Raw genomic sequence first — 16,835 nt, 5'->3', positions numbered from 1 at the left:
GTAGATCGCTTGAAGGAGGGAAGATGACAGCAGACAGCGGGTCCGGTTACCGCAGTGGTCATGCAGATAAAAGCAAAGCCCGGCGTCTCTCAGTCCCGACCTGCAAGCGTCCCCCTGGTCTTCTTGCACTTCTCGCTGCTCAGTCTCCCGACACTGGGCTCCCCGTGCTCTGTCGCACCGCCACTCGCTCTTCCCTGCGGCATCTGCTTTTCTTCTAGCTCAAGGTCCTTCCCACCTACCTTGCCTGTACCACGTTCTGCTTACAGCCCCGCAGCTCTGTACGTGCCCCTTTGTTTTTCACAAAAAAGGAACCACGCTCCAGCTAGAGCAGAGTAAATAGAGTTATTCTGTCAATAAATGGGTGGAGGGGATGGGGACATGGACGACTCTTGACCTAAGGCTGAGCTCCAGCCAGTGGCATTGACCTGGGGCTGAGCTCATTTGGGCCAGGGCTCATTTGGGCTTATTTTGAAAGCTGGGCAGGGATAGCTGTTTTCAGCTCTGCCACTGGTTCAGGTTTAGTCGGGGACTGCAAGAAGACTAAAAGCCATTGCTGTAGTTGCCTCATGGCGGATTCTAGTAGATAAATGTTAAATGTGGATGAAAAGCTGCAGTGTTTGACTGGGAATGTCAGCCTGGTTATCCCAACTAACTCATTGCTGTACATATGGGAAACTGAGGCATGCAATGACAATAAGAAATGCTTTCAGAACTGCTCAAGAGATTTAAGAGACCAGACTTTACTTTTGAAAATTACTTTGAGCCAAAATTTCCCCAGATAACTGGGGACTAGCTGCATCTTTAGGCATATATGTGTTCGTATATGCCTTTCCCAAGCTTACACTATGAGGGCTTGACACAGTGGGTCAGAAACCAGCTGAGGGTATTTCCCAATGCCAGAGACCTTACTTTTTTGTATCCACCTTTCCTGTAAAGAAGCATCCTCCTCTGGTGTTTTCAGCAGAACAAAAAATATAGAATCTCAATCTGATCTATCTAAGCAAGCATACCACATCTATCACCACAGCCTTTTGAATCAACCAAGGACCCAAAACCTTGATCAGATCTGACTTCAGAGGAATATCTGTACTGCAAGTACCCTTTACTTTCTGCTTCTCCACAGTAAAAAAATGGAAGGAATGTGGGAGGGGGCTGAGAATGATGTTGCCTATTTATGAACAAGGTATCTTGGAAAGGAGATGAGCGGAGTGACAGCTATCTTAGCTGCCTCCAGGCTTAAGATAAAGAGAGGACTCATGCCTGTGGCTGTTAGTGCAATATTTTCCACACGGTGCTGGCGTTCAGCTCTGGTTTGCCTCTGGTACTGATGGACACCGTAGTAGTGTTTTTCTGTGGTTTTACAAACCACACACTGCACATTTGCATCAGCTTGAGAGGGGACCGCTCCCCGTGTGACATTTCCAAAGAGCTCTTGGGGACCCAGCAGAGAAAGGGCCCCTATCACTGAGTGTGTTATGCCTTTGGTATTCACAACCTGGGTTACTCACATAGGAGGCCACATGATCTTGTCTTCCTGGAAGAAAGGTCCGGTTATCGTCAGATCTGATGTCGAGCACTTCCTGCTGCAGTGTGTCACACATTCACACCCAGCGTGGCTGCAAATGCGGTGCTAACAGCGTGCCAGCTCCAAAGCTCTCAGCCTTTTCACAAGGGAGGGGAGGAGGGGGATACTGAGCCAGCAGGATGGTCCTCAGGGACCTGCAGCAGGATCACCTCCAGCTCTGCTTTCTGGTTTAGGTGGCTGAGTCCCTTGGGGAAAGGATTAGGAAGGAGGCTAAAGGTATATTGGTCCGAGCAAAGCTTTGCCTAGTCCCCTATTTAGAAAAGCTGTTAATCCTTCCCCCCCACCCCAAAGTACAGAAAAACACTGTAGATTCCTTAATGTTTCTTTTATTTACAAAAAGGCAAGGTTTTTCTCTGGTACTCATCTTAGCAGCAAGAATAGTTGAAAAGCTTATGAAGATCTATATTAGGACAGGATAACCATCAGTACAAACGGGATATTTGGCCCATGTAATATAGCAAGTTGGGATTCAGTGTCTCTTCTTGAAGATTCTCAAAGAACAGCAAACAGCTGGGCAAGCCTTGTGCTTCCTTATCTGGGAAGCTGGGGGTTCTTCTTCACATGCTGTCTCCTGGAGACAGCAGAGCAGTCCACGTCTTGATGCAGGTGGTGAAGAAGCTGATGAGAGGAGAAATATAGCTCCCTGAGCCCTCTCAGCTGCAGGCCGGCTCAATTTCTTTGAGCAGCTCTTTTGAGGTGAAATCCAAGCCAGTGGGTGACCCCATAGCTGGGACTCATAATGACATTCAGGCTGCATAATGCAAGGTCAGGTAACAGTGTGGGACCAGGACAAAGGGGAAGGTCAGTGCTTGTACAGGCAGAAGTAGGGAAGAGTTAGTTCTGGGTGATACTCACAGGGGTGACAGAAGTACCGAGAAGTTCGATATTCCTGACCTGTTTGATATAAAACTCTTAGAAGAAAGATGTTTAGCACAGGGCTGGTATTTTCCTACTGCTGAATATTCCAGAAATATGGCAAGAAAGCAGGCAGGCAGTACAGATGTTGAATGCAGGGATGGATGTAACCAGAACATCTTGTCTTCCTTTGCCTTGCCAGTTTTCTTCTGTGGTGTGCTGCTTTCTCTCAACCCAGATCAGCAAATGCAGAGGAAAAAGAAAAAAAAAAAAAGTAGTCTTTGCTATCCCCATTCTTTGTGAGTGGCTTGAGGTTTTCTTTTCAGCAAAGGTGCTGATTCGTGGGTTAGTTTTCTGGGCTCATTCACCACATCTTTGCCGCTAATTAGGCAATGGTTTCCCTTGAGCAATGGAAGGAATGGGCAGCACCGTTGCGATGTTTTCCACTAATACAGGATGTGGGATGAACTATTCTGCAATCAGCTTATCGTAGTCAAATAACTGTATTTTGCCAGCAGGGCAGAGAGGCTTTCGATTTCATGAAAAATATTGCAGCAAGAATGGGAAATTGTGTGCGTTCTTTTTACTGCCATCATCAGACCTGGGGGAAAGAAGGAGGGGGAAGGGGATTTCCCCAGTATTTTTAACCCAATAATGGGGATTTCTTTTTACACTGTGCTGCTTAGACAGCTGACACAGTTGTGGCTCTGAGCTGACCTTAGAGACTCGAGTCTAAAGCTGGACTGTGTAGCGCCGCAAAATGTAATCTCTGATTAAAACCTGAATTGGGGACATCACAGAAAAAATCACACCCTTGGTTAGTTAGGAGGAGATATCTTCATCCGTTTCATCATCGGCCCCAGCATTGACTGGCAGTGCTACTGTTCCTTGTACAAAATCTCATATCTACCTCTTCAGGCATTTCTCCCTCCCATTAGAGGTTTTTAGGCTGGGATGAGGCAAATGGACCATGTGCTTGCTGAACCTCAAAGCTGAGTGCTATTTTACACCAAGATACAGAGCATGGAAATGCTGTCACAGCCTCCTGCTGGGAGCTGGGAAGGAAAAAGCAAACTTTTTTTGGTTTGGTGAGGTGATGGCACCTTGGTGAGGTTCGGGATGGCACTTAAGCAGAATGGGAAGGGGTTTCTATGCCATTGGATCCAGTAATAGCAGAGAAACAGGTTCAGTTATGAAGGTGAGTCATCGTTGGCATATGTGCCTAAGAATCAGGCTTCTGTGTTTCCATTAGCTGTATAGCCACTGAACAGCTTTAATATGGCTTTATCATTCTCCATGTATTGCTTTACTGTCCACTAGCCTAGTTCTCCATGCAAAATGTCCTCTCATGTTCAGTGGTCGGTTTCTCCAACATTTTATCCTGGGAGCTAGCGCTACCCATGCAGCCACCCATGAATTTACACCTTGTCTATCCTACCCCTTTTCTGGTTTTGCAACCCTCTAGAGTAACTGTGTTCTCCAGCATCATTAAAGAACAGTCCCCACAGGTTTGATGCTGAACACATGTTCGTGTCCTGAGTAGAAAAACTGTCCATCTAGTCTTCCTTGCAGAAAAGGCCTTTCCCACCTGTGGGTTTTCTCCAGGCAGATCCTAGACAGAGCAATGGCTGTACTGGCTTTGGAGCTCCCTCAGAGAAAGGTAGGCACCAGTGTTGGGGACCTGGCTGGAGAAGGCTATTCTGCATGGATCCTCATCCTGGCTTTGCTTTAGAGGTGGAGGTTGAGAGAAAGGGGTAGCATGTGCTCCTGGTGTACAGGGGTCAATCCGAGGACCTGCCTTCCCACTCCCCTCCGTTGTATCGATAGTATGGCTGTCACGCGGGTCCGGTGGGTCAGGAGAGTCAGTGTCCAGCTGGCACAGGGCCTCAGCAGGTTGTAAAGCTGCTTTGTCCACCACCTTCTCATCCTGTTTCAGAACTGGTGTTGGTGAGGTGTCTTCACTTGACTGGAGAGCCCCAGAAATAGCCATGGCCCGCTGGGCTTCACCTTCTGTCTCTTCTACGAAGGAGCTACGTTGGAAGCCCTGGGTCGCCTTGATACAGTGGAGGAAGTTGTGGGACAACGAGTGCATGTCCTCTGCTAGTGTGCAGAGGTCTGGGGAGGAGAAAGCATGGTAAGACTCGCCATCCTTGCTGCCACTGCCCTCCTGGGTGAAAGGCTCATAGGTGAAGTAGACCTGGCAGGGCTCGATCTCAAAGGAGCTGGGAAGGTGGAAGAAGAAGTAGCCTTGGTTGGTGAAGCAGCTGGATACAGAGTGCCCACTAGTTTCTAAGGGAGGATCAGGAGCCAGCGTTCCCTTGGAAAGTAGAAACTGGGATTCCTGTTCAGTCTTCTGCATCACCTCGAGCATGGAGATCTCCGGGGTTGTGCTGTTCACACAGTAGGAAGATGTGGAGAATGGGGAGGAGAGCCATTTCTGATGGGGAAGAAACACAGGAGAGAGACTGTTACCCCCAAAGTATAACACTCAGTGAGAAACCAAAGGTTTCTTTTCCTGAGCACCCACAGCAATCAAGTGACCTTTTCTCTGTCCAAGCAAGAGTTGCTGGAGGTGGTGGGGAAGGAAATTCACATTCATGATGTCTCATCTGCAGGATTTTCTGAGAAAGTATATCTTTCTGTCACTTTGAAATCAAGAGCGGATCTTGCAAGCCTATGTTCTGAGATTTCTGGAGGGGGGAGCGGAAGATGGAGGATTAAAGTGAAAGGAAGAAAAAAAATTACAAGGCCATAAGATGAAGCGAAGGTGGAAACATGAAAAGCAGTACTGAGATGCATCTCATGCAATCTATTCCCAGGTGCTGAACCAGTTTCTGATACATCTAGATGGCCGTATGCAGATTTCTTGTCTAAAGTGCTCTTCCAGGCCCCTTGTGCCTAGATTTGCACACTCACCATGAGTGGCATCCTGCAGTGCATCATTATCCTTAAAAATAAACTGGTTTTGATAACATCCAACTTCATTGCCTTTATGGCCAGTAAAGCCAATTTTTCTAGTTCTTTCTGCACTGAGAAAGTGTCTTCAGTGCTTGCTGCACACCCCCGCCCCCCTACTCTGCACTCTTCCCCTGTAGTTTAAGCTTTCTAAGGCTTTTTGCACTTAGGCTTTTCCAAAGCTTTGGTGTCCTCTGGACCCTCTGCAGTTTGTTTCCATTCTTCTTAAAGCAAGATGCCCCTTGGGATCACCTCCCACGTCTTGCATCTGCCACTCCCTTTAATACTGCACAGAATGATAATTGTCTCCTTGCAGCTGCCCATACTTACGGAGAGATTAGGGGAAGGGAGAAAGTGGGGGTGGAGGAAGAAGGGAAAGAGACAACAAGGATGCAGAAAACAGCTAAGTGCCATCCAGCGTGATGGCAATTTACATTAGGAGCTGAGGAAAAGCTCACAGCCAGGAGGAGGGGATCACAGCAGGAAATCTGGGGAAGAGCCGCCCAGCCTAGGGCAGGCAGGGGGAGACCAAAGTGGGCCAGAAGGGCATCTGAGAGACCAAGCTCCCTTGTTTTCCGCAGGTCCCTTGTTTTCTCTCAGCCTCCCCATTAGGGGAGCAGAGCGCTGAGGTTTGCGTGGTTTGCCGTTTCTCGGTTCTGTAATTAGAGATGCCTCAGCCGCGTGTCAAGTTTTAGAAGGTCAGAAAATAAAACCCGAGCAGAGAACCCAGCAGCTGGTGCTACAGGCACATGCGTCGTGTGTGCACATGTAGGTCTGACAACGAGCTGTCTGTCCTGGGCACGTGCAGCTGGACCCTCCTTTCCCTCATTACCACATGGCTCCATCCCCAGTCCCATACCTGAATGTCACCTCCATGAACAGAAACGAGTGGGGGAAAGAACTTGTCAGGGTCTGGGATGTGAATCTTCAGGATCTTCTTAAACCTTGAGAAGAGAGAATGAAGAGGAATGAAGCAGGGCCTGATCCTGACCAATCTGGCACTGTGGTGGGGGTACGCAGCTCATAGGTACTACCCTGGCGTGGGGGGGAGGTAAAATAAGAACAAGCCCAAGGGCTCTCCTTACTCTTGAGCGGCCTGAAATGCAATAACTGAGGGATGAGAGGTGTAGAGATGAGGCAGTTAAACCTGACATTGGAAAATACACTGCCCTCAGCCTTTTCCCTGGGGAAGCAGGACCAACAGCTCACTGGTTTCTTCCCTGCCTTGGCGGGTCACCTTAACCTCTCCACCTGCCCCCTTGAGCCCCTGTCCTGATGACAAGCTGGGCAGGTCTCCCTCGTTTCCAAGCTCCGGCTGCTGTCATCTGTCCCCTCTTTTGCTTTGGTGCCACCACAATGACTCAGAGGACCACGTGTCCTGAGCAGGACCACCACTGGCAGAGCTGTACCACAACCCTCTGCCTTGTAAGCAGGATGCTGCATGGTATAGGTAGGATGTGCTGGCCGTGCAAGCCATGTGAGTACATTTTGCATCAGTCCAGAGGCCTCTACTTTACTGGAACCAGTGTGTTGTCATCCTGAGGCAGCATGAAGTGATCTAATCTGCTCCTCAGTCCCTCGGAGAGGTTGGCTGATCCTGTCAGCTCTTTGCTGAAGCTTTGCTGTGGGATGCTCTGAGGAAAGACCCTCCTGACCTCCAGAGGCAATCAGTGTACTCTCTGAAGCATCAGAATTTGCTAGTTCTTGCATATAAACTACCTTACATCACTGCAGATGCTATTTTTATTCATGCATGTCTAATCCTTCCTTGGATCTTACCTCAGCATTAACCTCCATCCAATTCCCCCAGGTTAATTATACTCCGTGGAGAAAGGAGGCCTTTTTATCTCTCTGTGCCATATAGCTAGCACTTCCTCACCTTTGTGTTATGACTCAAGGTAAAACACAGTGACGAGTGACTTTCTGAGTATCCATCTTCCTCCAGCATGCCTCTCCTTCTTTCCTTACAGAGAAGCCATCCAGCCTCTGCTGCCTCATTCCTGAGAATATTTCTCCCTGCTCCCTGCCATGAACATCAGCACCCTGCTTCTTCGCCCCCGTCCTGAGATGCAAAAACCTGCGGCCATTTCTAACCTCGCCATGTTGACAGGTCACTCTCCGTATTATTGCACGAGGTAACCTTGTGAGATGTTTTCAGTTCTGAATAAAAGCAGTGTCTGGGTAGAAACGCTGGAAAAGAGATCTTTAAAACATCACGTAGAGGCTTACCAGCATGTGATGAGAGACTTCAGGAGTGCACAGACCAGGGAGAGGAAGAATTGCACTCCTCACTCAAGAATTTTGCCTACAGCCCAAATGTCACCACGTCCTTTCTGAGCTCTTCCTGGAGTGTTTAAATGAGAAGGTAGCAGTACCTAGGCTGCCTGGTCCTCTCTACTCAGGGAGTGCTCAACCCAGTGGCCTGCTTTTTAAGAGGCAATTTTGGTGCATCCCTGCCGGGGAACACCACTTAACCCCTGGGCAACAGAAACGCTGTGGTGACTGTTTTTAATTCAGCCAGGGCATGGCACCAGATCACAGGAGCGCAGCACAATACCATGATGGTGGGGAAACCACATCATCTTGGTGGTGATATATGTCCCCAGACAAATGTCAGCCTCAAAAGGCTGGGCTATAAACCATATATTTAAGTCGCTGTCTATCCTGAGTAACGCCAAGTGAAAAATAACGCGGGTTTTGAGAAGACACACAAGATACAGGAGAGGAAAATTCGATTCCCATTTACCATTTCAGGGTCCGTAAGTTAATAAGGAAGGCAGTCCCAATGATCACAAAGATGCAACTGCTCACCAGAAGAGCTGGCAGGACCGGCCGGGATGTTTCTGCAAAATGAGAGAGAATGAGGGAGTTGCTGTGAAAATTTAGTCGGGATACTGGAGGCAGGAGCTGCAGCCCTAGTGTGGCTGTTCAAGGTGATCAAAGGGGGCCTTTATTATAATTTTATATAATATTATAAAATTGTACAAAATTATAATATACAGGGCCTTTATTGTAACTTGTGTAGGATGCCTTTGAGCTCCTATGGGTTTCAGCGTCTGCTTGGCATTGCTTAATAGATAATTTGTGCTGAACAGCTTGAACTCCCTGTTCATAACAGCACCACAGCTGGGGGTTGCCACAGATGAAGTGCCACAGTCTACCAGTTGAAGTGTACATCACCCTGTCTGTCTCATTGCAAAGGAAAGCAGGGGGTCCTAGAATCAGCTTAAGTGGGACTGGAGACTTGAAACAACATTATGAGTTGTTGGGGAGACAGAGTCATGGGGTTCATGGGTCTTTGAGAAGGCAGGAAGACCAAGGATGGAGAAGGTTAGGGGTCAAGGGGCTGGATTCTTTCTTTGGAGAGGTGCAGGAAAGCTTTAGGAGGCTAGGAAGGTTACAGCTTTCCACCATATTTTAGTACTTGGATTGTAGGGTTAGGAGAAAGAAACTGAGTTCCCAGATTGCCAGCGCTGCCAGCACTCCTCAGGCTTGTCCGGCATCATCTCAAACTTTTCTTAATCTATCTCTTCCACACACATCTCCCCCATACACCTTTGCTTGGTCTTGCTATTCTGGTGCCTGTCTCCTCTGCCTGCCCCCTCATGTCCCTCCATCCCTAGTGTCCCTTGGTCTGGGCCTGCAGAGCATCGCTGGAGTAGTTGTGAGAAAAATACAAGAAGGAGGAGGCATTTTTAGGGCATTCTTTCTTTGCCTGTCCTTGAGATGCTACTCAGATCACTTTGTCTCCTCTGCCTCTGGTACCCTGGTTATCTTTGGGTCTTGGTTGCTATGACAACTGGTTGCGGCTGTATCCTATTCATTGACATCACACGCTGTCAAAATTTGATCGCCGCAGCAATACAGTGCCCTTTCTAAACATAGCTCCTCTGTTTATATCAGCACCAGGCACAACAGGGAGGGGCTGAGCAGGGGCAGAGTGGGGATGACATGAGAAGGAATAACCTCTATCTGCCTATTTTTCGGAAAAGAAATGACAGAAACCACAGCCAATGACTCACCGAAAAGACTTGCTCAGGGCACTATCTTTCAAGGCTGGAGGTGTCCTCTGTGCTATGGTTCAAGGCAATGACTGAAACCAGTCCCAGCAGACCTTTTTGGAAGGGACTTAACATGCTTCTAAGTCTCTTCCATTCTCTGTGAGACTTTGCTTCCTAGGCTCAGGTGTCCTTTGGCTCAGGAGCTGAGCGCTCTGTTTCACTGCATTTCACTGATCAATGGCTCCAATGAACTGGGCCATTTTAGAAAGCTGGATTTATGTTCCTAGGTCACATTAGCACCTGGGAAAATGCCAGTCCTGGCCACTGCTTCGGCAGGTCAGACATCTGGCCTTACTGCTCTGGGGAAGCAGTCCCTGATTTACATCTTGTGGATTTTGCCTGGCTTCTGGAAGTCACAGGGGCTGTGTTGGGGTTGGGGGGTCTTTGCCCTTAAGCCCTGTTGAGCCAGCCTGACCTAACAGATTAGGAAGGCCAGACTGTTTCCAACCTTTCTACTGCTCTTTGGTCAACACAATCCTCCCTACCCATCTTCTTCCAGCTTCTCAGCCTGCTTTGGCCCTTCTACCTTGTTTTCCCCGAGTCCCCATTTTCCCCTCCAAGTCAGACTCCTTGACTCTGATCCTTACGGTCAGCATGTGTCCTCCACAGTATCGTCTTGCTCCAGTCGCTCCACACGCCTTTGTAGGTACCTGAGGTGCTTGGCCTTGCACGGACAGCTGCCTCGTATTTTGAGTTGGGTGAGAGGCGCTCAAACACCACCCACATCTGGTCCTGCAGAATGGTGAAGTTCCTGGCCTCCTGGGAGTAGGGCAAAATTAGAGCATCATCAACACCCTGGCTTACAGCCTCATGTACCCATCTCTTCCAAGGCCCTCAGAGAGGACTTGTCTCAGATCCCTACACCTTGTGCACTGCTTGTTCACCCTGCAGGAAAATTCTTCTTCACTTTGCTTTTTTCATCCCTCCCAGGTCTTTCCTGGAGCTGTCTGGACTTCTTTGTGGCAGCACTAAGTAAAACAGGATTTGTGTCTGCTTTCGTGTCATCACCAAATGCTGGCAGCGGGTGACACAGATAAAAGGGGCGGGGGGGGTGTCATCTGCTCTCCAGCTTCACCAAAACTGGTTTTGCCCTGAGGGAAGGTCCAGGAGCAAGTCCTGGGTGGTGTAAAGAAGACCAGGATTCGTATGGTGACAGGTCTTAGTACCCCCATCTATACTCACCGCCCAGGATTGACTCGTGGCTCGATACCGCACTTGGTATTCCCGCTCCCCATTCAAATAGTGAGAGGAAATTTTCAGGCTCCACGTTAAGTTATAGGTGTTTTCAGATTTTCTAACCAGCTGAAGATCTTCTGGAGGCCTCAGCTTTACTGGAAAGAGAGAAGGAGCAGGGCTGATACCTCTGCACTATCTGTCCATAACAAGACTCCACCACAAACCCCACTGCAGCAGGGTTGGTGTCTTGGCTGCGCTCACAGACTCCAGCCAGCCACAGCCACATGAGATGATTAGTGGGTTCCCCCTCTCTCTTCCTCCTTCTTCCCCACTGTCACTGATGGCAAAAGACCACAGTTGTCTCTGGAGTCTGTTAAAAGCAGCTCCTCCTGTGAGTGCAATCAATCCCACGTGGCCATGCATCCTACCCTGTAAGGGTGATCCACGAGGCAATTGCACGGGCAGGAATGGAGCATGGTTGGGGAGAGAGCTGCTTTCCAGCTGCTCTTTCAGAGAGCTACAGCCATGGGGGATGGAGTTACACGGACTGTCTAGGCTGATCCTTCCCAATCCCTGACTCCAGCCATGCCTTCTTACGCCTCACCTTGCAGCAGCTCTTTTGGTGTCTCCTTGAGCCATGTAAACTCACACGACCAGCAAACAAATGACCCAAGCAGATGTTTTTCGGCTGGATTAGTGAGTTGAATCCTTTCAGCAAAGAGTGATGCATGCCAAAGCTGGCTTAAAGGAGGGTGGAAGCACATATCTGGTAGGAGGGGCAGGGGAAGAACAGCAAAACTTTCCCTCCTTCCCGCAGCACGCATTTTTCAGGAGTCAGCTGAGCTGTCATTGCCAGTTTGAAGCCAGAACTCCTCGTGCAAAGCACTCTAATTTAACAGTGTCCCAGATACAGGACAGGATAGGAAGTGACTGGCATGATACTGCATGTTAGAGGTGCAAGTGGCAGAAGTCAACATCGTTTATCTGTGCTAGTTGTAGCAGAGGACAAGGAAAAGACACAAGTCTAAAATCAGCTATAGGTATTGCATAGGGGTGGATGGGGAAGAAAAATGAGCTATCATTTTGTGGGGAAGTTTCAGAGACTGCAAGACAGATGAGTACTCACTATTTGCAAGTGGACTGAAATCTTCTATTTGCACAGGTATAGACTTATTCTCTCCAATGTGGCAATGGACAGAAATGGTAAGACGGTCTGAAGCAGTGAAGCATTGAGTCTGCAAGGAAAATTTACCATTAGTGACACTGAAGCCTCATCAACAAGCATTCATATTTCTAAGCATTTCCTATGTATAAGAGGTTTAGGAATACTTGACAATAAATATGGGTGATATTTGTGGCTGAAAGGCATAAGCCTCATTGGCAAGTGAGGAACCAAAGATTTATACTTCATGAGGTTCGATTTTTTTTCTTCATTGGCAAGAAGGGCACAAAATATTGTGATATGCTAGTTTCCTAGGATTGCTGTATGTGCTGACTAAGCAGGAAAAAAGTTACTTTTTATGAGTGACATTTATTGAGGAAACATATTTTTACTGAAACATTTTCTGTTAATTGGTAAGATTGAGATGACACTAGTATTAAATATTAGTCTTGAAGTGCAATGATACTAAAGGGCCACATATATCATACAGTATTAAATAAGCAATAGGGAAATTAGCTTGATTAGATAGAAAGAAAAGATTCTGGAGCTGTTTACCAACCCTGCAATTTGTCTTTGTGCACGATGCACAAATGTAAGAAAGCTTGTCCATCATTAGAACCAGTTGTGACTTTATCAATAAGGAGAATTAGCTTGTATTTGGGTGGGGTTTTATTCTGAAAACACAAGGACTACAGTAACTCTGGATATGGCTGAAGGAAGTACATAATGAGTCTAAAAAAAGACTGCTTTAAACAAAGAATAATAGCCAGAGGATTTGCATCACCATCAGCTCCACTGATGTGTCGCTGTTGCATCTTGCATTTGACACATCTAACCAGACTTCCCAGTAGTGAATGATCTGGAAAATGGTACTGACCTCTTCAAGGAAAATGAGGTCAAGAGGTGACCTAAGAGCTGGTGGTGATATCCATCCCTCCTCAGAGGAAGGGATTAGGGCCAAACCCAGCTGTGACATGGAACACTGCATGTGATCTGTCTGTCCTGCACGTGTCAGGACAGCATGGCCCAGCTCACAATGAAGCTAATCCCTCCTGCAGGGGAACCCACAGGGATGATGCATATCAACAACACACAACATCAAGCCCAACTCCAGAACTGGAGTGAGGGATTAGATTTGGGATTTTTATACTGCTCCTGGCTGTCACACTGTTTATACACCCCAAATCCACATACAAATCCTTTCCACCTTGTCATTAGCCGGGACATCCCAGATGAATTACTCACATTACTCTTTTCACTGAAGGTCTTGTTGCACTTCAGTCCTGTCGTGTGTTCTGCCTTGTGTAATTCACAGTGCTCGTTGGATCTGCCACGTAAGAATATTGATCTGGGTTTTAAGCAGGAGAACTCCAGTGAGCTGGGGAGGCTGTTTTGTATTTTGTCAAAATTTACGTAACACTAAAGGCCTTTCAAAGCATTTTGCATCCTACCATATTTGCTGAACAGGGTACAGCAAGGAAGTAATCCCACTTTCTCTTCCCACTGTGTCACTCAGACAAATTTCACGTACTGGCACGTGGAGAGTCAATGCATCCCAGTTATTTCAAGCCAAAGATAACAGTAGGTTTCCAGTTTCCAAGTCTTCACAAAACCCTCTTGCCACCTCCTCTGCTTCCTGTTGATATCAGAGGGCTTGCAGAGCCCAAACACACCCGCTGCCCACAACTGCACCAACATGGCCCTGGAAGACAAGTGCCTGTTTCAACCCCTCCAGGGTTTACAGGTCTCCTTCAAGCCGCTGACAGTCCTGTAGGATCTCAGATACAGACCGAGATGCACCTTCTGGACCAGGTCACATCCCAGCCAGCCAGGACCATACGTCACACGTGGCAGCGCTACGCCGTGACCTCTCTTCTGCTCTGACAAGCGTGGCTGGACAGCCGAAACTGAGCTATGACACAGGGTGGGAGACCATCCGTGGGGCTGCAGCTGAGGGGGTATCAGACTGAGCTGCCTGCTCCAGCTGTAAGGTCAGATCAATCCTAGGACTTGCTGATGGTGGGGAGAGGTGGTACCCTAAAGCCCTGGTCAAGCAATGGCACAGTTCCAAATCCAGCCCCAGCCTCTGTGATTCATACCCGTGGAGCAACATAAATCTTTTGGCTTTCTAGGTCCATGCGCCAGGTCCCAGAATATATTTGCCCATTTCACCCCGTTGGAGGTGTCTCTATGACAGTCACAAGCAACCCACGCACTGCCAGAATCACACTGAGCCTCTCCTTATGACCGGCACCCAGGGGAGCCCTGGGGAAGGCTGGTAAGTCTCTTGGCTGGAGGTGTCATACTTGGAGACCACAGAGACTCAGCCAGCCCCCACTGCGGTACTGGCCACACACCTACCCCTCTGCTGGGAGATGTGTGGGAGAGGAAAACATCGTGAATTGAAAGAGATGAAAGGGCTGGGGGAGACAGCGGGAACAATATTTTCCTTCATTTACTGTTACTCAGGGTGCAACATCCCAGCTCGTCCTGGCAAATGGCCTCTCTATAACTTTAATTCCACCTTCCTCCAACCCCATCTCTATACATCCTCTTTTTCCATTAAAAATGCCTTTCAGTCCAGAGGATGGCTACCAAGGAAGAGGGATTTTTTGGAAAATGAAGCACAGACAGAGCTATGGAGCTGGAAGATGGGCTGTGCTAGACAGTTTGGGACCGTCAGATGACAAACACTGAGCAGGGGCCAGCATCTCAGCCCACATGGGGTTAGGGACAGAGTTCAAGACAAAGGTCCTTGGCTCTGTGACTCCACTACGTCTGACCTGGCGGCGGGGAGCCTACATTTTTGTTAAGTGGTAAATTTTCCAAAACACTTTTCATTCAAAGCATTGGCTTTCCTCAGCCTCTCCAGTCACCCACCTGCCACAAAAACCTAACTTTGATGAAATCTCCAGCTGGCATGCTCCTTCAACCAGGTCCCTGCCTGGGTTCCAGTCACAGAATAGGGCTGCCCGTGAGTCATACCAACAAGTTAGGCTGGAGGCACCTGCCAGCAGAGAAGAGATGGAGAGCATCGTGGCTGAATTAGCAATGATGTTTGTCATTAACCATCACCTCAGACAATTCTACCCCATCCCAAACTACAGACCGACTCCTCTGCTGGATAACTGTCTCGAAGTAAGAAAGGCAGAGCTACTCGCTTCTCTATGTCCTTGGAGGCTGATGTGCTCATAAGAGACCTGTGACTATTGCAACCTCCTCTGGCTGTGTTGCACCTCAACACACCGTGGTGCACACACTCCTCCGGCTGACCCCCCTCCCTGCTCGCCCAGCTGGTATGGGTGAAGGGAATCACTTCTTACCTTGTGCCAAGTCCGATGCCCGTGAGAGAGACATGAGGCTGAACAGCCAGAGGTGACACAGAAGCAGCAAAGAGGGCTTCATCGGTACTGGAGACACACTGAAAGAGAGAAGACGCCCCCCCAGCATAACTCAGCAATGCAAATTAGGAAGATGTCATCTCACAGGAGGCATCCGCTGTCCTAGGGCAGGGCTCAAAGCCGGTGCCGATCTTCCAGGCTCAGAAACTCATACTCCTCTGGAGTCTGTGCTTTTCCCTCAGCACCTCATTGTTTTCCTGCCTTGGGTGCTTTGCTCAGCACTGAAACCGTTCGCAGTGCAGCACAGATGGGCTGTTTGCAGGGGTAATGCCTTCTGGAAATGCGTGTGTGAGTGCACAGCAGTCTGCGTGTGTTGTTTCAGGCTGCTTGCTGACTAAGGTAGAGAGTGCTGCCTCGGTTGCACATGGCTTGTGCTTTGAAGAGCTTCTTTTTTTGGTCAGCCCTAGGATTGAAATAACTAGGTGCTTGCAGAGTAAGAGGGGTCTCTGGCTGCAACTGACAAAAGTTAGTTGCAGAGTCCATGGCTTAGGAGGTAGATTTTAAATAGCTTGTTTGGGACAGGGAGGAAATCAGGAAGAAGAAGGAGTTTATCAGGTTCTGGAAAGTCAAGGCTTTACCGTATCACAAAATACTACATAGTTACGCACAAACCATGCACCATCCTCACCAAGTAGACCCTGCACTGCCTTGGAAGAAGCTTTTAGGTGTAGCAGAAAATGTTGGCTTTGTAATTAGGAAACTGCAGCACCCCTCATCCACCCGTGGCACCCAGGAAGACTCCTTGTCTTAGAAAGCCTGTACAGCCATGCTCCGTATTGGACAGACTGGGCTTACGGGCTTCTCATCCAGTCCTTCCCCTCTCCCCGTCCACCTGGACACCCGTACCTTGAGGTCTGCCTCTGCCCACAGAAGGGACCACCGTCACCTCTCAGCAAGCCTGAAGCCCAGTCAGAGCTGAGCAAAATGAGACAGAGTCCCACTGGACCCTGCTGGGACTGCCAGGGGAGTGGGAAGAGAGTTTATAAAAGGCTGGCATGAAGCGTATCATCGATTCCCGCTGTGATAAAAGATTAGGTTCAGATGAAGAAAAACATGACGACAACACATTAACAGAAAAAGGGGAGAGAAAGAGAGAGAAAGCAAGCAGGCGAGATGTGGGGTATGATTTGAGAGGACTGTGGAGAGACAGAGAGATAAATACGTGCTCAGCCCTCCCCAACAGCAAGATTCAGTTTGTCAGACCGAAACTCCTTCCAAGACGCTTTTCGGATCAGCCACCCCCGTGTGGGAGAGAGCTGGCATCACCCCCTTTACCTTCCAGCTCCAGGCACCGAGCGGTCCAGACAAAGGGAGTCCCCGGGGACCAGGTCGTGGAGTTGGATGGAAGCAGGTGCTGGACGTCAAACCATGAGGGGAACGGGGACGGGGGAAAGGGAGAGGGACGGAGGCAGATCTCCTAGCTCAGTGCATGTCCAGGTGTCAGCCAGCGCTGCTGGCACGAGAGGAGAGGTGCCTCCAGCCTGGCAGTTCTGCTGCGGAGCCGTTCCTCTCGGACGTGCGTGGTCTCTCTCTGTCTTCTCCCTCTCACCTTTGCACAGGAAACTGCCGCTTGCTTGCCTTGTCAGACTGAGACGAGGCCCTGAAGTATCGAAAAGGCTAGCGAGGCCGAGAATAAAAAG

General features: G+C 48.8%; 1 protein-coding gene across 2 annotated transcripts; it reads right to left on the bottom strand.

Annotated features, from left to right (window-relative positions):
- Positions 1-1,942: 1,942 nt before the first annotated feature.
- IL2RB (interleukin 2 receptor subunit beta) lies at positions 1,943-16,521 on the bottom strand. 2 transcript variants are annotated; one of them, XM_075050806.1, is made up of 10 exons: positions 16,471-16,521; positions 15,118-15,215; positions 14,675-14,801; positions 13,040-13,142; positions 11,759-11,867; positions 10,639-10,787; positions 10,044-10,215; positions 8,142-8,238; positions 6,255-6,339; positions 1,943-4,877 (listed from the first exon to the last, which is right to left on the bottom strand). In XM_075050806.1, the coding sequence occupies exons 2-10, from the start codon at positions 15,197-15,199 to the stop codon at positions 4,053-4,055; spliced, it is 1,749 nt and encodes a 582-aa protein (XP_074906907.1). In that variant the 5' UTR covers positions 15,200-15,215; positions 16,471-16,521; the 3' UTR covers positions 1,943-4,052. The 2 variants fall into 2 exon arrangements, with proteins under 2 accessions (XP_074906907.1, XP_074906906.1); XM_075050805.1 differs by lacking the exon at positions 16,471-16,521 and having other exon boundaries at positions 15,118-15,466.
- Positions 16,522-16,835: the final 314 nt, after the last annotated feature.

Source organism: Buteo buteo, chromosome 19, assembly GCF_964188355.1.
Source record: "Buteo buteo chromosome 19, bButBut1.hap1.1, whole genome shotgun sequence".
NCBI lineage: Eukaryota > Metazoa > Chordata > Aves > Accipitriformes > Accipitridae > Buteo > Buteo buteo.
Note: the sequence above shows the minus strand (reverse complement) of the source record. Positions and strands in the feature narration are given on the sequence as shown.